The sequence below is a fragment of the Martes martes genome (genome assembly GCF_963455335.1).
Source record: "Martes martes genome assembly, chromosome: 11".
Taxonomy (NCBI): Eukaryota; Metazoa; Chordata; class Mammalia; order Carnivora; family Mustelidae; genus Martes; species Martes martes.
The window spans coordinates 90,732,162-90,744,263 of record NC_137899.1 but is presented as its reverse complement, the minus strand read 5'-3'; the positions used below and the strand labels follow the sequence as shown (position 1 = coordinate 90,744,263).

Genomic DNA, 12,102 nt, shown 5'->3' with positions numbered 1-12,102 from the left:
CCCACATCGGGCTCTCTGCTCGGCAGGGAGCCTGCTTCCCCCTCTCTCTGCCTGCCTCTCTGCCTACTTGTGATCTCTCTCTGTCAAATAAATAAATAAAATCTTAAAAAAAAAAAGATAAGGTATTAATAAGCTATCATATATTATAAATGTTTATATTTAAATTTTTAAACAAAAGAAAATGGTTGCCTGTTGAAGAGAAGGGAATGGAAGCAAAATACGGAAATAAGAAAAAGGCTTTGCACAGACAAGTGATTAGATGCCAATAGCTGAGGAATGTAATTAACTCAATCCTCTTTACATAAGGGGAAAATAATAATTCTCATGTTTAAGATTTCAGAAAGCAATATAAAAAAAAAAACCATTTCTTTGCTGGAGGTAAAATAGTTCTACAGTTAAACCTAAAATACTCAAATATTCAATTTGGCAATGGATCTTTTGACAAAAATTAGTAAAACTGACCTAAGTGTTATTTACTGCTAAGAGGGTATGCTAACAATATTGTAGCCAGGTAGACAAAAATGAGGGAAAAAAAAAAACACCCATATTCAAACTGAACTGAGATATCTGTTAAAAAGCTTGAAACTTAAAAACAGTTTGACTAAAAGATTTCAAATGTGCAAAGAGTTGGTAAAATGATACAAGAAAAATATAAAATACTATTCAAATCATCGGGAATAGGCAATCTACAACAAATTATAATTTCACTATAATACTTTAAAGAATCACTACAACTAAAAAGAAATGTTCTTTTTTTTTTTTTTTTGAAGACTTTGTTTATTTAGAGAAAGAGAGCGAGCACGAGTGGGAGGGGGTCAGGGGGAGACAGAGAGAGAAAATCTCAAGCAGATATCGAACTGACCTCTGGAGCCAATGCAGGGCTCGATCTCAGGACCCTGAGATCATGACCCAAGACAAAATCAAGAGTCAGATATTCAATCACCTGGGCTACCCAGGCACCCCTAAAAATGAATGTTCTATTGAACGGAACACTAAAGTTGGGAAGAAAAACATTTACTAACAAAATCCTCTATTTTCCTCTTCCATTAGTGCTCTAAAATGGAAAGGATTAGGTCCCTCCTACTTTTACCCTCACTAACAACTTCCATTTATTAGTAAATGGCAGGGACAGAGGACCCAAGAAGAGTCATCAAGATGAAAGAATACTGCTTAAACAGAATGATAAACCAATGGCAAAATTATGTTTGGAATATCCTTTTTCCTCACTGATCCTTTACAGTGAAGAATTAGTAAGGAAACAGCACCAATGTGTAGGGACACTTACCTCTGTGGGTCCATCTCTGGGCGCATGTCATAGACCTGGCACTGTGCCAGTCTCACTATCACCCCAGACCTCAGCAGCTCTAAAGCACCCTGCTGTATCTTAGCCACTCTTGTAAGAAATGCCTAAGAAGTTACAAAGGGAAAAACATCAGTATAGAAATCATATCCAAGGGCCTCAGATAAAAATGAGACTCTCCCCCAGCACATTTCTGATCTTTAACCATACTGAAGAGAAACTCTGAGCTAGCTATGCAGGGGTACATTAGACTACATTTCTCAGGATTCTGTGAGGACTGAATGGCACCACACAACTCAAGTGCTGCCTCCAGTGCCTTGCATGAAAATAAGTACTCGACTCCACTGGAGTTTCTCTTACCATCATGTGGGCATAGGGAGGGCAGGGAAGACTGTTTTGCCCACAGCTCTATCTCTAATACCTAGTGCCACACCTGGCATGTAATGGGTATTTAATAAATACTTACTGAATAAACAAAGGAAGGGAAAGAACTTAATAAGGAATCTAAGACTTCAGTGCTCCTATTATTATGACACAGTAGTGTTTTCAACCAGGAGGGAACAGAGAAAACAAATTTGGAGGAAAGGGAATGATGGATTTTATGCTGTCCTGAAAATCCTGTGTTAAACTAGAACTAGCACATCAATACTAGAATGTTCACCAGGCAGCTAATGGTCTGAATTTTATTGTGAAGAGACAATTTTGCTCATTGCTCTCCTCAGAGGACTGAGTGTCCTATCATCTGCCATCAGCAGCAACCTGAGTAGCGGTTCCATGATCCAACCAACCCTCTCAGGATCACTTCAACTCAACTTCAGCAGGCCTCAACTTCAACAGTTCCAAATTTTAAACTCCTTAAAATGATTACAGCTTACATGACAGAAATATTCAAAATGGCGGCCACATTAATGTTCTTTAATCTATTTACAGCTCTAAGAGGCAGTGAGCTGTTGATCTAACTTCAAAGGAACATAAAGCCTTACCATTTTGGATTCGTAAGTGTAAAGGGCTTTTAAAAGGGGAGGTTGTGGAGTTAGTAAGCTCTGCAAAGTATGGTCATCTTCTACCAAGCTGTCCACAAGCACCTTCAAATAGCCACTGTTAGAAAGATACAAAAGCCACTGCTGCTGCTTGTCTACGGAGACAATCCGATCAAGAAGAGCCAGTGCCAGCATCTGAGGGAAGAACAAATCACAGTCTGGAACATGGAGATGGCCACCAGAATCATCGACAGAAACTGCCTTCATGTGAAAATACTTAGCACTTTTCTTACAAGGGGAATGGTAGCTAACAATAATATTTTCTTATTTTGTGGTTTGTTTGTTTTTTTTGAGAAACTGAAAGCTATGCATACAGAATCTCAGTTTATTAATAAAAGGAGGAAAGGGACTTTTCAAAATAGCCCTTTTTTCCCCTAACTGTGAAGTTTTAATTGCTCATTACAGGAAACCTAGAAAATATAGAAAAGCATATAGAAATACATGGTGTGATAAACACTGCTAATCCATTTTTGGTCTCTCCTCCAGTCTTTTTTCTTTTCTTTTCCTTTCTGTTTTTTGTGTTTTTTTTTTTTTAAGATTTTATTTATTTGAGATAGAGAGCGAGCAAGAGAACACGAGCAGGGATGGGGAAGAGGGAGAAGCAGGCTCCCCGCTGAGCAAGTATCCCAATGCTGGGCTCAATCCCAGGACCCTGGGATCATGACGCAAGTGGAAGGCAGACGCCCAACCAACTGAGTCACCCAGGCACCCCAGTCTTTTTTCAATGCATAAAAACACTTAAACTTTTTCAACATAATTGAGAACTTATTATATAGTTTATATTTTATCCTATTTCTTAAAATCTCATTTCCCACAGTCTTCAAACACAGTTGGCCCTTGAACAACACAGGGGTTAGGAGCACAGTGGAAAATCCATGTGTAACTTTAGAATCCCCACTGCCTTATTTGCTAACAGCCTACTGTTGACCAGAAGCCTTGCTGGTAATATAAATAGTAGATTAAAACAAAAAACAAAAAACAGTAGATTAACATATGTTTTCTATGTTCTATGTACCATATATTGTATTATTCCAATAAAATAAAGCTAGACAAGAGAAAATGTTATTAAGGAAATCGTAAGAAGGGAGCGCCTGGGTGGCTCAGCCAGTTAAGCATCTGCCTTCAGCTCAGGTCATGATCCCAGGGTCCTGGGATCAAGCCCAGCATCAGGATCCCTGCTCAGCAGGGAGCTTGCGTCTCCCTCTCCCTCTCCCTCTCCCTCCCTCTGCCTCCTCGTTCCTGCTCATGTGTTCTCTCTGTCTCTCTCTCACTCTGTAAGATAAATAAATAAAATCTTTTTTAAAAAATCATAAGAAGAGAAAATACACTTACAGTGCTGTACTCTATTTGTCAAAACAAATCTGTGTGTAAGGATGCCCAGGTGGCTCAGTTGGTTAAGCAACTGCCTTCAGCTCAGGTCATGATCCTGGAGTCCCAGGATCAAGTCCCATATCGGGCTCCCTGCTCAGTGGGGAGTCTGCTTCTCCCTCTGACCTCCCCTCTCACATGCTCTCTGTCTCTCTCAAATAAATAAAATCTTTAAAACAAACAAACAAACAAATCTGTGTATAAGTGGACCCATGCAGTTCAAACCCATGTTGTTCAAGGATCACTTGTATATGATTCAGAGGCTATGAAATTCTCCACTAGCAGGAAGTCATTTTCTCACTGCATTATCACCAGTATGACACAATATTTTAAAAGAAATATAAATGTAAGAAAGACATATTCAGTATAAAAGCTGTGCCTCCAGCATTCTCTTAACCAAAGATCTTCCTTAAGCAGCATTTCTAACAGTGTAGGGCCAATCTTACAATCAGCAGAAAGATTATTCTGAGGGAAAATTCTGAACAAACTGAGATTCTGAACAGAATTAAAATATACAAATAAACAACAGAAATTCCAAATCATAGCAAGTAAGAAAATTCACTAAAATATATTATAGAAAACAATTCTCAATATGCAACATGCATTTGAAAAGTTGATTTCAGTTTATACCTTAGTAAGTCAAAACACTTATTTAATCATTCTACTAAATAGAGAGTTACTGTACCCTTCCAATCTCATGACCATCACAGGCATCTCGACAGACCACTTCCATGAGCGCAGCGCCGTAGCTCTCAATGATGGCTATGTTTTCTCGCTGTAATTTACTAAATACATCTTCAGGGGCTGTCAGCCTTTCCCACATGGTTTTCTTGGCTAATAGGGTTATAAAAGAAAACATTGAAAATACTCCAATAAAAAAGTTTGGTAACTGAGTAATTACACCTCATACACACAATAAAAAAATCCCTCCATTACTGCATGTACCCATAGGCCCACCAACCAAAGGGTCCAGGCAGGCGAATTTCAAGGACCCAACGCACACATTCCATGTATGTACACTAAGATAACAATGGTATTAGGAAAAAGATAGACTAGTTATTCTTAAAGAAATCAAGATGAATTATAAGAGTACAAGAGAACCAATACCCTGTGTTTATTCTGCTAACCAATCTATTTTCATCCTTTATTGAGATCTATGAGAAATGTGGCTAAAAAAATCAGGTACAATGTAGACCAGTATCTGCTTCCCAAAAAATTAAGATAATTTTATTCTTTTATATTTTGTAATTGAAATACTTATTAAAAGAAAGAGTATACCCTGTATCTTAAAGATATGATCATACATCATACATCTTACACAAGATTCATGTAACCTTCCAGAAAAGTTTCAAAAATATATTACATAAAGCTATGACCTGTATTTGAAACCAATCTTGTGATTTTTTTCCACCTACTACATAGCAGCTGTTTTAAAATTTAAAGAAAAGTTCTCGAGATTAACTGGTCAGAATGGAGAGTAAAAATGAAGCAAGATTAATCATGAAAAATAAGTTAACCCACACTGGGCCATTATAAAGTTTGCAGCTGGGACACCTGGGTGGCTCAGTCAGTTAAGCCTGTGCCTTTGGCTCAGGTCATGATCTCAGGGTCCTGGGATTGAGTCCCCATCAGGCTCCCTGCTCAGTGCGAAGTCTGCTTCTCCCTCTGCCTCTGCCCCTGTTCATTGTCTCTCTCTCAAATAAATAAATAAAATCTTTTTAAAAATGAAAAACCACTCTATAGTTTTGGGGCGCCTGGGAGGCTCAGCTGTTAAGCGTCTACCTTCAGCTCAGGTCATGATCCCAGGGATCAAGCCCCACATGGAACTCTCTGCTCAGCAGGGAGCCTGCTTCTCCCTCACTCACTCCCCCTGCTTGTGTTCCCTCTCTGGCTGTCTCTCTCTCTGTCAAATAAATAAAATCTTACACATAAATAAATAAATAATAAAATAGCTATCAATGCTTAATCCAACCACCTCTAACATTGCAATTTCATTTTCAAGGTCATTAATAATATGGTCCTACCCCCTCTACTTGACTTTATTTGCCATCAACCTTCTCCCCTACTTATACCCAGGCCACTCGCCTTAGTCTTTACTCCCTCCTAGTTTGGGCCTTGCCTGAAAAGCCCTCCTCCATTTATTCCTGTGTAAATACATCTTTACCTGCAAAGACCAGTGAAAGTCTTGATCTTTTTTTATCTCTTACCTCTTATAAATTCACACTTGGGGTTTGAAAACTAAGGGCTGCGGGCAAAATCTGACCTGTTTTAAAAAAGCTTAATGAAAATGCAACATACTCACGGTCCTTCATTTGTAGTCTCTGGCTGCAATCACACTATAATGGCAGGGTTGAGTAGTTGCAACACTCAGCATATGGCTTGCAAGCCTAAAATACTTACTATCTGGCCCTTTACAGAAAAAGTTTGCTGGCATCTGGTCTATATCATCCAATTTAACACTTCCTCTTTTATAAGTACATATATTGTCATTTCTACTAGAATATAATCCTTATGAAAACAAGAACCCAATTAATATTTTCTGCTTCTTAGAATAAAAATAACCAAACACAGCAAACGATTACTGATTTTTATTTGTATTACAAAAAACTGGAAATAATCCTAATGTCCAAAAATGTGTAGGCTAAATAAATTACAGTATTTTGTAAGTGACAAAATGTACAGAGCTATTAAAAACATTACTTAAGAAAAAAGTTCATAAAATATTGAGTGGAGAGAAAAGGGAAATTATAAATAAGTATAAAATGATGGCTGACTCTAGGGGCACCTGGGTGGCTCTGTGGGTTAAGCCTCTGCCTTCTGCTCAGATCATGATCTCAGGATCCTGGGATCGAGCCCCGCATCAGGCTCTCTGCTCAGCAGGAAGCCTGCTTCTCCCCCTCTCTCTGCCTGCCTCTCTGCCTACTTGTGATCTCTGTCTGTCAAATAAATAAACAAAATCTTTAAAAAAAAGAAAAAAAAATGATGGCTGACTCTAACAAAAATCTTGTGGTAGTTCTTAGCAGGGTAAAATGTGTGACCTCTTCTTCCCCTTATTAGTATGTTCTAAACTTCCTACATTCAGTACATATTTTGAAATAAAAACTAAAAGCTAAAAATAGTTTCTAAATGCCTGATTATTAACTTTTAGTCAGGTTCTCAGGTTCTTTTTTTTTGAGAGACAGAGAGAATGCATGCACATGTGTGTGAATTATGGGGGCAGAAGAAGAGGGAGAGAATCTTAAGAAGGCTCCATGCCTTCTTGGAGCACAAAACAGGGCTCCACCTCATGACCCTGAGATCATGAACTGAGTCAAAATCAAGAGTCGGTCACTTAACGAACTGAGACACCCAGGCAGCCCAGGTTCTAAAAGAATAAATGAGAAATGGGCATCTAAATTCACATCAAGCAAAGAGCCTACACTTAACTACATACATACACAGATAGCTACAGCTAGTGTTTTTAAGTCTCTTATTGGAATCAGACTCAAAAGAACAGAGTCAATAGCAGGCAAGATTCTCTATGAAATCCTTTTAGTCCCACTACTTTATGAATTATACGTGTATTTATACTATAATACCAGAACACACCAATGCCTAGATCATAAAAATTGAGAATCTCACCAAAGGAGTCTAAAAAATTTAATAATGGCAATAGATTGTCTTTTCTAACCTCTTTTTTAAAAAAGATGAATTGATATTATGGTTTCACAAAGAATAAGAATATTCTTGTTCAAAAGTTACAAGAGCCCCCAAAGAATTATGAGAACAGAAAATTCCTTATTCTTATGACAATTTCTAATGCTTACTTATAAATAAAGTATAAAACTATCATTAACTTGTCAAAATTAAGAGAAAAGAAAAGCCAATTTAAAACTATGAGAACATGGGGCACCTGGGTGGCTCAGTCAGTTGAGTGTCCAATTTTTGGTTTCGGCTCAGGTCATGATCTCATGGCTTATGAGATCAAACCTTCTGTTGGGCTCTGCACTCAGTGGGGAGTCTGCTTGAAGATTCTCTCCCTCTGCCACCCCCCCGACTCATGAGCATGCACGCACGTGCTCTTTCTCAAATAAATAAATCTTTAAAAAATAAAGAAAGAACACATGAGAAAATCTTATAATAAAAAGTGTTTAAGATTGCAACAATTTAAACAATTTCAAAATTAAGTAACTGAACCATCATCTTCCATATAGCTGTACCAATCAGCTTATCAAGTTGAATGATAAGCTCCTAGAAAATGAAAAGTTATTAATCTGTTTTAAAAGCAATATAATCCATTTTACTGAGATTACAATAGAACATTCAAACAGGGCTAATCTCATGGAGATAAAACTAAGGAAGATTTACTACACTCTCTGCTCCGAACTGTTAGCATAATTTTATAAATAAACTTCTATTGAAAACATTAACCTGATAAAAAAAAATGTGCTAAAAATGTGTTATCTTTGTAATTATCAATCTGTATTTAAATGGAAAGTGTTGGGGCGCCTGGGTGGCTCAGTGGGTTAAAGCCTCTGCCTTCGGCTCAGGTCATGATCCCAGGGTCCTGGGATAGAGCCCCGCATTGGGCTCTCTGCTCAGCAGGGAACCTGCTTTCCCCTCTCTCTCTGCCTGCCTCTCTGCCTACTTGTGATCTCTGTCTGTCAAATAAATAAATAAATAAATCTTAAAAAAAAAAATGGAAAGTGTTTTTATCATACTAGAGTTTAGGAAACAAACCAGAAAAGAAATTAGGAATATAACAATGGTGCTTCACATTAAACATTTAGGCTCTGGTCAAATTATCCATATTTTCTCCTAGTGGTCACTGGTAAAAAAGAAAATAAAAGGTGAAAAGAATACAAAGAGAGATATTCACGATGTCAACTCTTGTCAACTAACCCCTAGGGATTACACATGCAAAAGCAATGTCAGATTTTCACTACCATGTTCTTAACTGGAAAAACATCTAAGAATCTTCCATATAAGAAGACATGTAAGAATTTACTCAGAGAATGTACGCTTTTGTTCCTCCCCAGATCTGTACTGTCAGCTCGAGGTGATGAAATCTACCTGTAGGGATTTTCAGAAAGCTAACAATACACTTAAAAGCCATCTGAATTTCCTTTTCCCTAAACCATATGCTCATATCCTTTGTCCATTTTTCTACTGGGTTATTGATTTATAGGTGCTCTTTACACACTAGAAATTAGTCACTTAAACGTGAGCTACAAATACATCGCTGGCAGATATTATCTATCAAATTAAAAGGAAAAAATTACAAATTGCAAAAAGACAACAACAACAAAAAAGATGAAGATGTGAGATGCTCTGGTCGGGAGAAGCAACATTCTATTACAGATTGAGAAAGCCGAATTCTAATCTCAGATCTATTACAGACAAGCAAGTCATTTAGTCTATGTAAGGAAGATTCCTTTCACACAAAACAGGGAAAGTAACTGCCCAGTATCCAGTATATATAGTTATGTTAAAAATAAAGTAAGGGCACCTGAGTGCTCATTTGGTTAACTGCCCAACTCTTTGGTTTCAGCTCGGGTCATGATCGCCATGCTGGGCTATGTGCTCAGTGTAGTGTGCTAGAGATTCTCTCTCTCCCTCTCCCGGCACCCCTTCTTCTGCTTGCATGAGTGTTATCTCTCTCTAAAATAAATAAACTCTTTAAACAATAAATAAATAAAGTAAAAGTGGTATGGAAAAATAAGTATACAGACATTAAAACATCAGCTTCTGGGGGGTGCCTGGGTGGCTCAGTTGGTTAAGCATCTGCCTTTGACTCACATCATGATCCCAGAATCCTGGGATCGAGCCCCACATTGGACTCCCTACTCAACAGGGAGCCTGCTTTTCCCTCTCCCTCTGCTGCTCCCCCTGCTTGTGTTCTCTCTCTCTCTCACAAATAAATAAATAAAATCTTTTTTTAAAAAATCAGTTTTTGTTTTAAAACAAAATAGAAAATAGATACAGTGTCAAAATATACGGATACACACATGTCCTCAATAAATATTTATTGAATTTAATTTCTTCTTTTCGGGGCAGCTGGGTGGCTCAGTGGGTTAAAGCCTCTGCCTTCGGCTCGGGTCATGATCTCAGGGTCCTGGGATCGAGCCCCGCGTCGGGTTTTCCGCTCGGCAAGGAGCCTGCCTCCCCTCTCTCTCTGCCTGCCTCTGCCTACTTGTGGTCTCTGTCTGTCAAATAAATAAAATAAAATCTTTAAAAAAAATTTTTCTTCTTTTTCTTTTTTTAGTAGGCTCCATGCTCAGCATGGAGCCCAATGTGGGGCTTAAAATGAAGACCCTGAGATCAAGACCTCAGCTAAATCAAGAGTTGGATGCTCAACCGACTGAGCTAATCAGGCACCCCTGAATTTAATATACCTAATTTGAAACTTAAAAACACTAGTATCTAGGGAATAAAATATTCTGCTATTTAAGATAAGTCAAAATAGGGCTGCCTGGGTGGCTCAGTCATTAAGCATCTGCCTTCAGCTCAGGTCATGATCCCAGGGTCCTAGTATCAAGCCCCGCATTGGGCTCCCTGTTCACTGGCCAGCCTGCTTCTCCCTCTCCCACTCCCTCTGCTTATGTTCCCTCTCTCACTCTCTCTCTCTCTCTCTCTCTCTGTCAAATAAATAAATAAAATATAAAAAAAGAAATAAAATTTAAAAATAAAAATAAGTCAAAATTAGCAGCAATTAAGTGGTAAAAAAACTAAGGGATGAAATTAAAAACATCATTTGAAAATTAAAAACAAAGGAGAATTTTCTTTTGTGATCACACTACTTTTAACATCTTGATAACCGTGCCTTTTATAAAAAGCAAGTTGTGGCGTGCCACCTAGTGGTTATGTGGGGATTTTGCCATAGTTCTACTAAATAGAATATTAAAAAATTTTAGACAAGAGAAACATGGGGGTGACGTGTTGGAGGAGAGGAGCAGGGAGTGGAACCTCCATTATTACTATCTCTCTTTATAAAAGTTCCTATTTGCTTAAAAAGCTTCTCCGGACTATTATTTAATGACTTTAAAAATATTTTTGTGCAAAAAAAAAAAAAAAAATATTTTTGTGCATTTTTTAAGTGAGTAAGGCATTTCTATAAATACATCATTTGGCTATTATCTATCTTTCTAAGAAAGATATGTAAAAATATATAGCCAGTAAAGAGTAATATGAAATAATCTGGATCTTACACACAAAGTGGCTTTTAAAAATCTGTGTACAAAATAGCAAATACTTATAACCGTTCTCAGCAGGGTACCAGGGGTCCATTATCAAAAGGTGCTTATGGCAAGTTCTTAAATAGCAGGATAACCCTGGTATAGAGTATTAATACTCATCTGCTGAATTGTTAAAAACATTTTTCATATCCGGAGACCAAAGAGTCCAGGTTATTACTCTTAATTAAAAACGCTAATATTTTAGAAAGTGGAATTTATCAATATTTCAAATAGGCCTTACGTTTGACCAAGAAATTCTACTTCTTGGGATTTATCCAAAAAAAACCTCACATTAGTACAAAGACACACGTGCACTACTGATGAGACTTCATATAGGAAAAGGCCATTTGCTAGAATCTACTAAAATAAATATGTGCACACTCTTTCACATGGAAATTTTACCATGAAGGATTCTTCTTGAAAAATACACAGGCATATAAAAGAATATCTGATGTAGCACTTTTGTGACAGTAAAAAATCAGAAACAACAGAAGTGCCTATGAATAATCCAAGTAGGGAAATAAATGTTTCCGTATTACGGAACAACATAGTCATTTGAAAAGGCTTCAACTCCGGGCGCCTGGGTGGCTCAGTCAGTTAAGCAGCTGCCTTCAGCTCAGGTCATGATCCCAGGGTCCTGGGATCAAGCCCCATGTCCTGTCAGGCTCCCTGCTCAGCGGGGAGTCTGCTTCTTCCTCTGCTTGCCACTCCCCCTGCTTGTGCACTTGCGCGTTCTCTCTGTCAAATAAATAATCTTAAAAAAAAAGAAAGAAAAGATTCGACTAGATGTGCACTGTGATGTACTGCAAAAGGAAGAAAGACACTAAGTATCACATATTGTTCAGTGGGACCAGAGACAATAGAGGGAGTTAAAAATATATATAAGCTAAAGTGATATCTGAGGGTTTTTTGTGTGTGTGTGTGTTTTTTTTAAGGATTTTATTTATTTATTTGACAGAGAGAGGGGGATCACAAGAAGGCAGAGAGGCAGGCCAAGAGAGAGGGAGAAGCAGGCTCCCCACCATGCAGAAAGCCCGATGCGGGGCTCGATCCCAGGACCCTGAGATCATGACCTGAACTGAAGGCAGAGGCTTAACCCACTGAGCTACCCAGGCGCCCCACTGAGGGTTTGTTTTTAAAGTACTCATGTACTATCTTCTTAATTTTAGAAAATTAAACA

General features: G+C 38.0%; 1 protein-coding gene across 1 annotated transcript in view; it reads right to left on the bottom strand.

The window, feature by feature from the left end:
* The window catches only part of NUP205 (nucleoporin 205), a gene marked incomplete at its 5' end in the record, with an annotated part of 81,906 nt that overhangs the window by 19,825 nt on the left and 49,979 nt on the right, over positions 1-12,102 (bottom strand). The window contains 3 exons of the mRNA XM_080818788.1: positions 1,286-1,407; positions 2,284-2,475; positions 4,394-4,542. Of these exons, the coding sequence (XP_080674914.1) occupies positions 1,286-1,407; positions 2,284-2,475; positions 4,394-4,542 (463 nt within the window). The remainder of the gene's footprint in view (positions 1-1,285; positions 1,408-2,283; positions 2,476-4,393; positions 4,543-12,102) is intronic.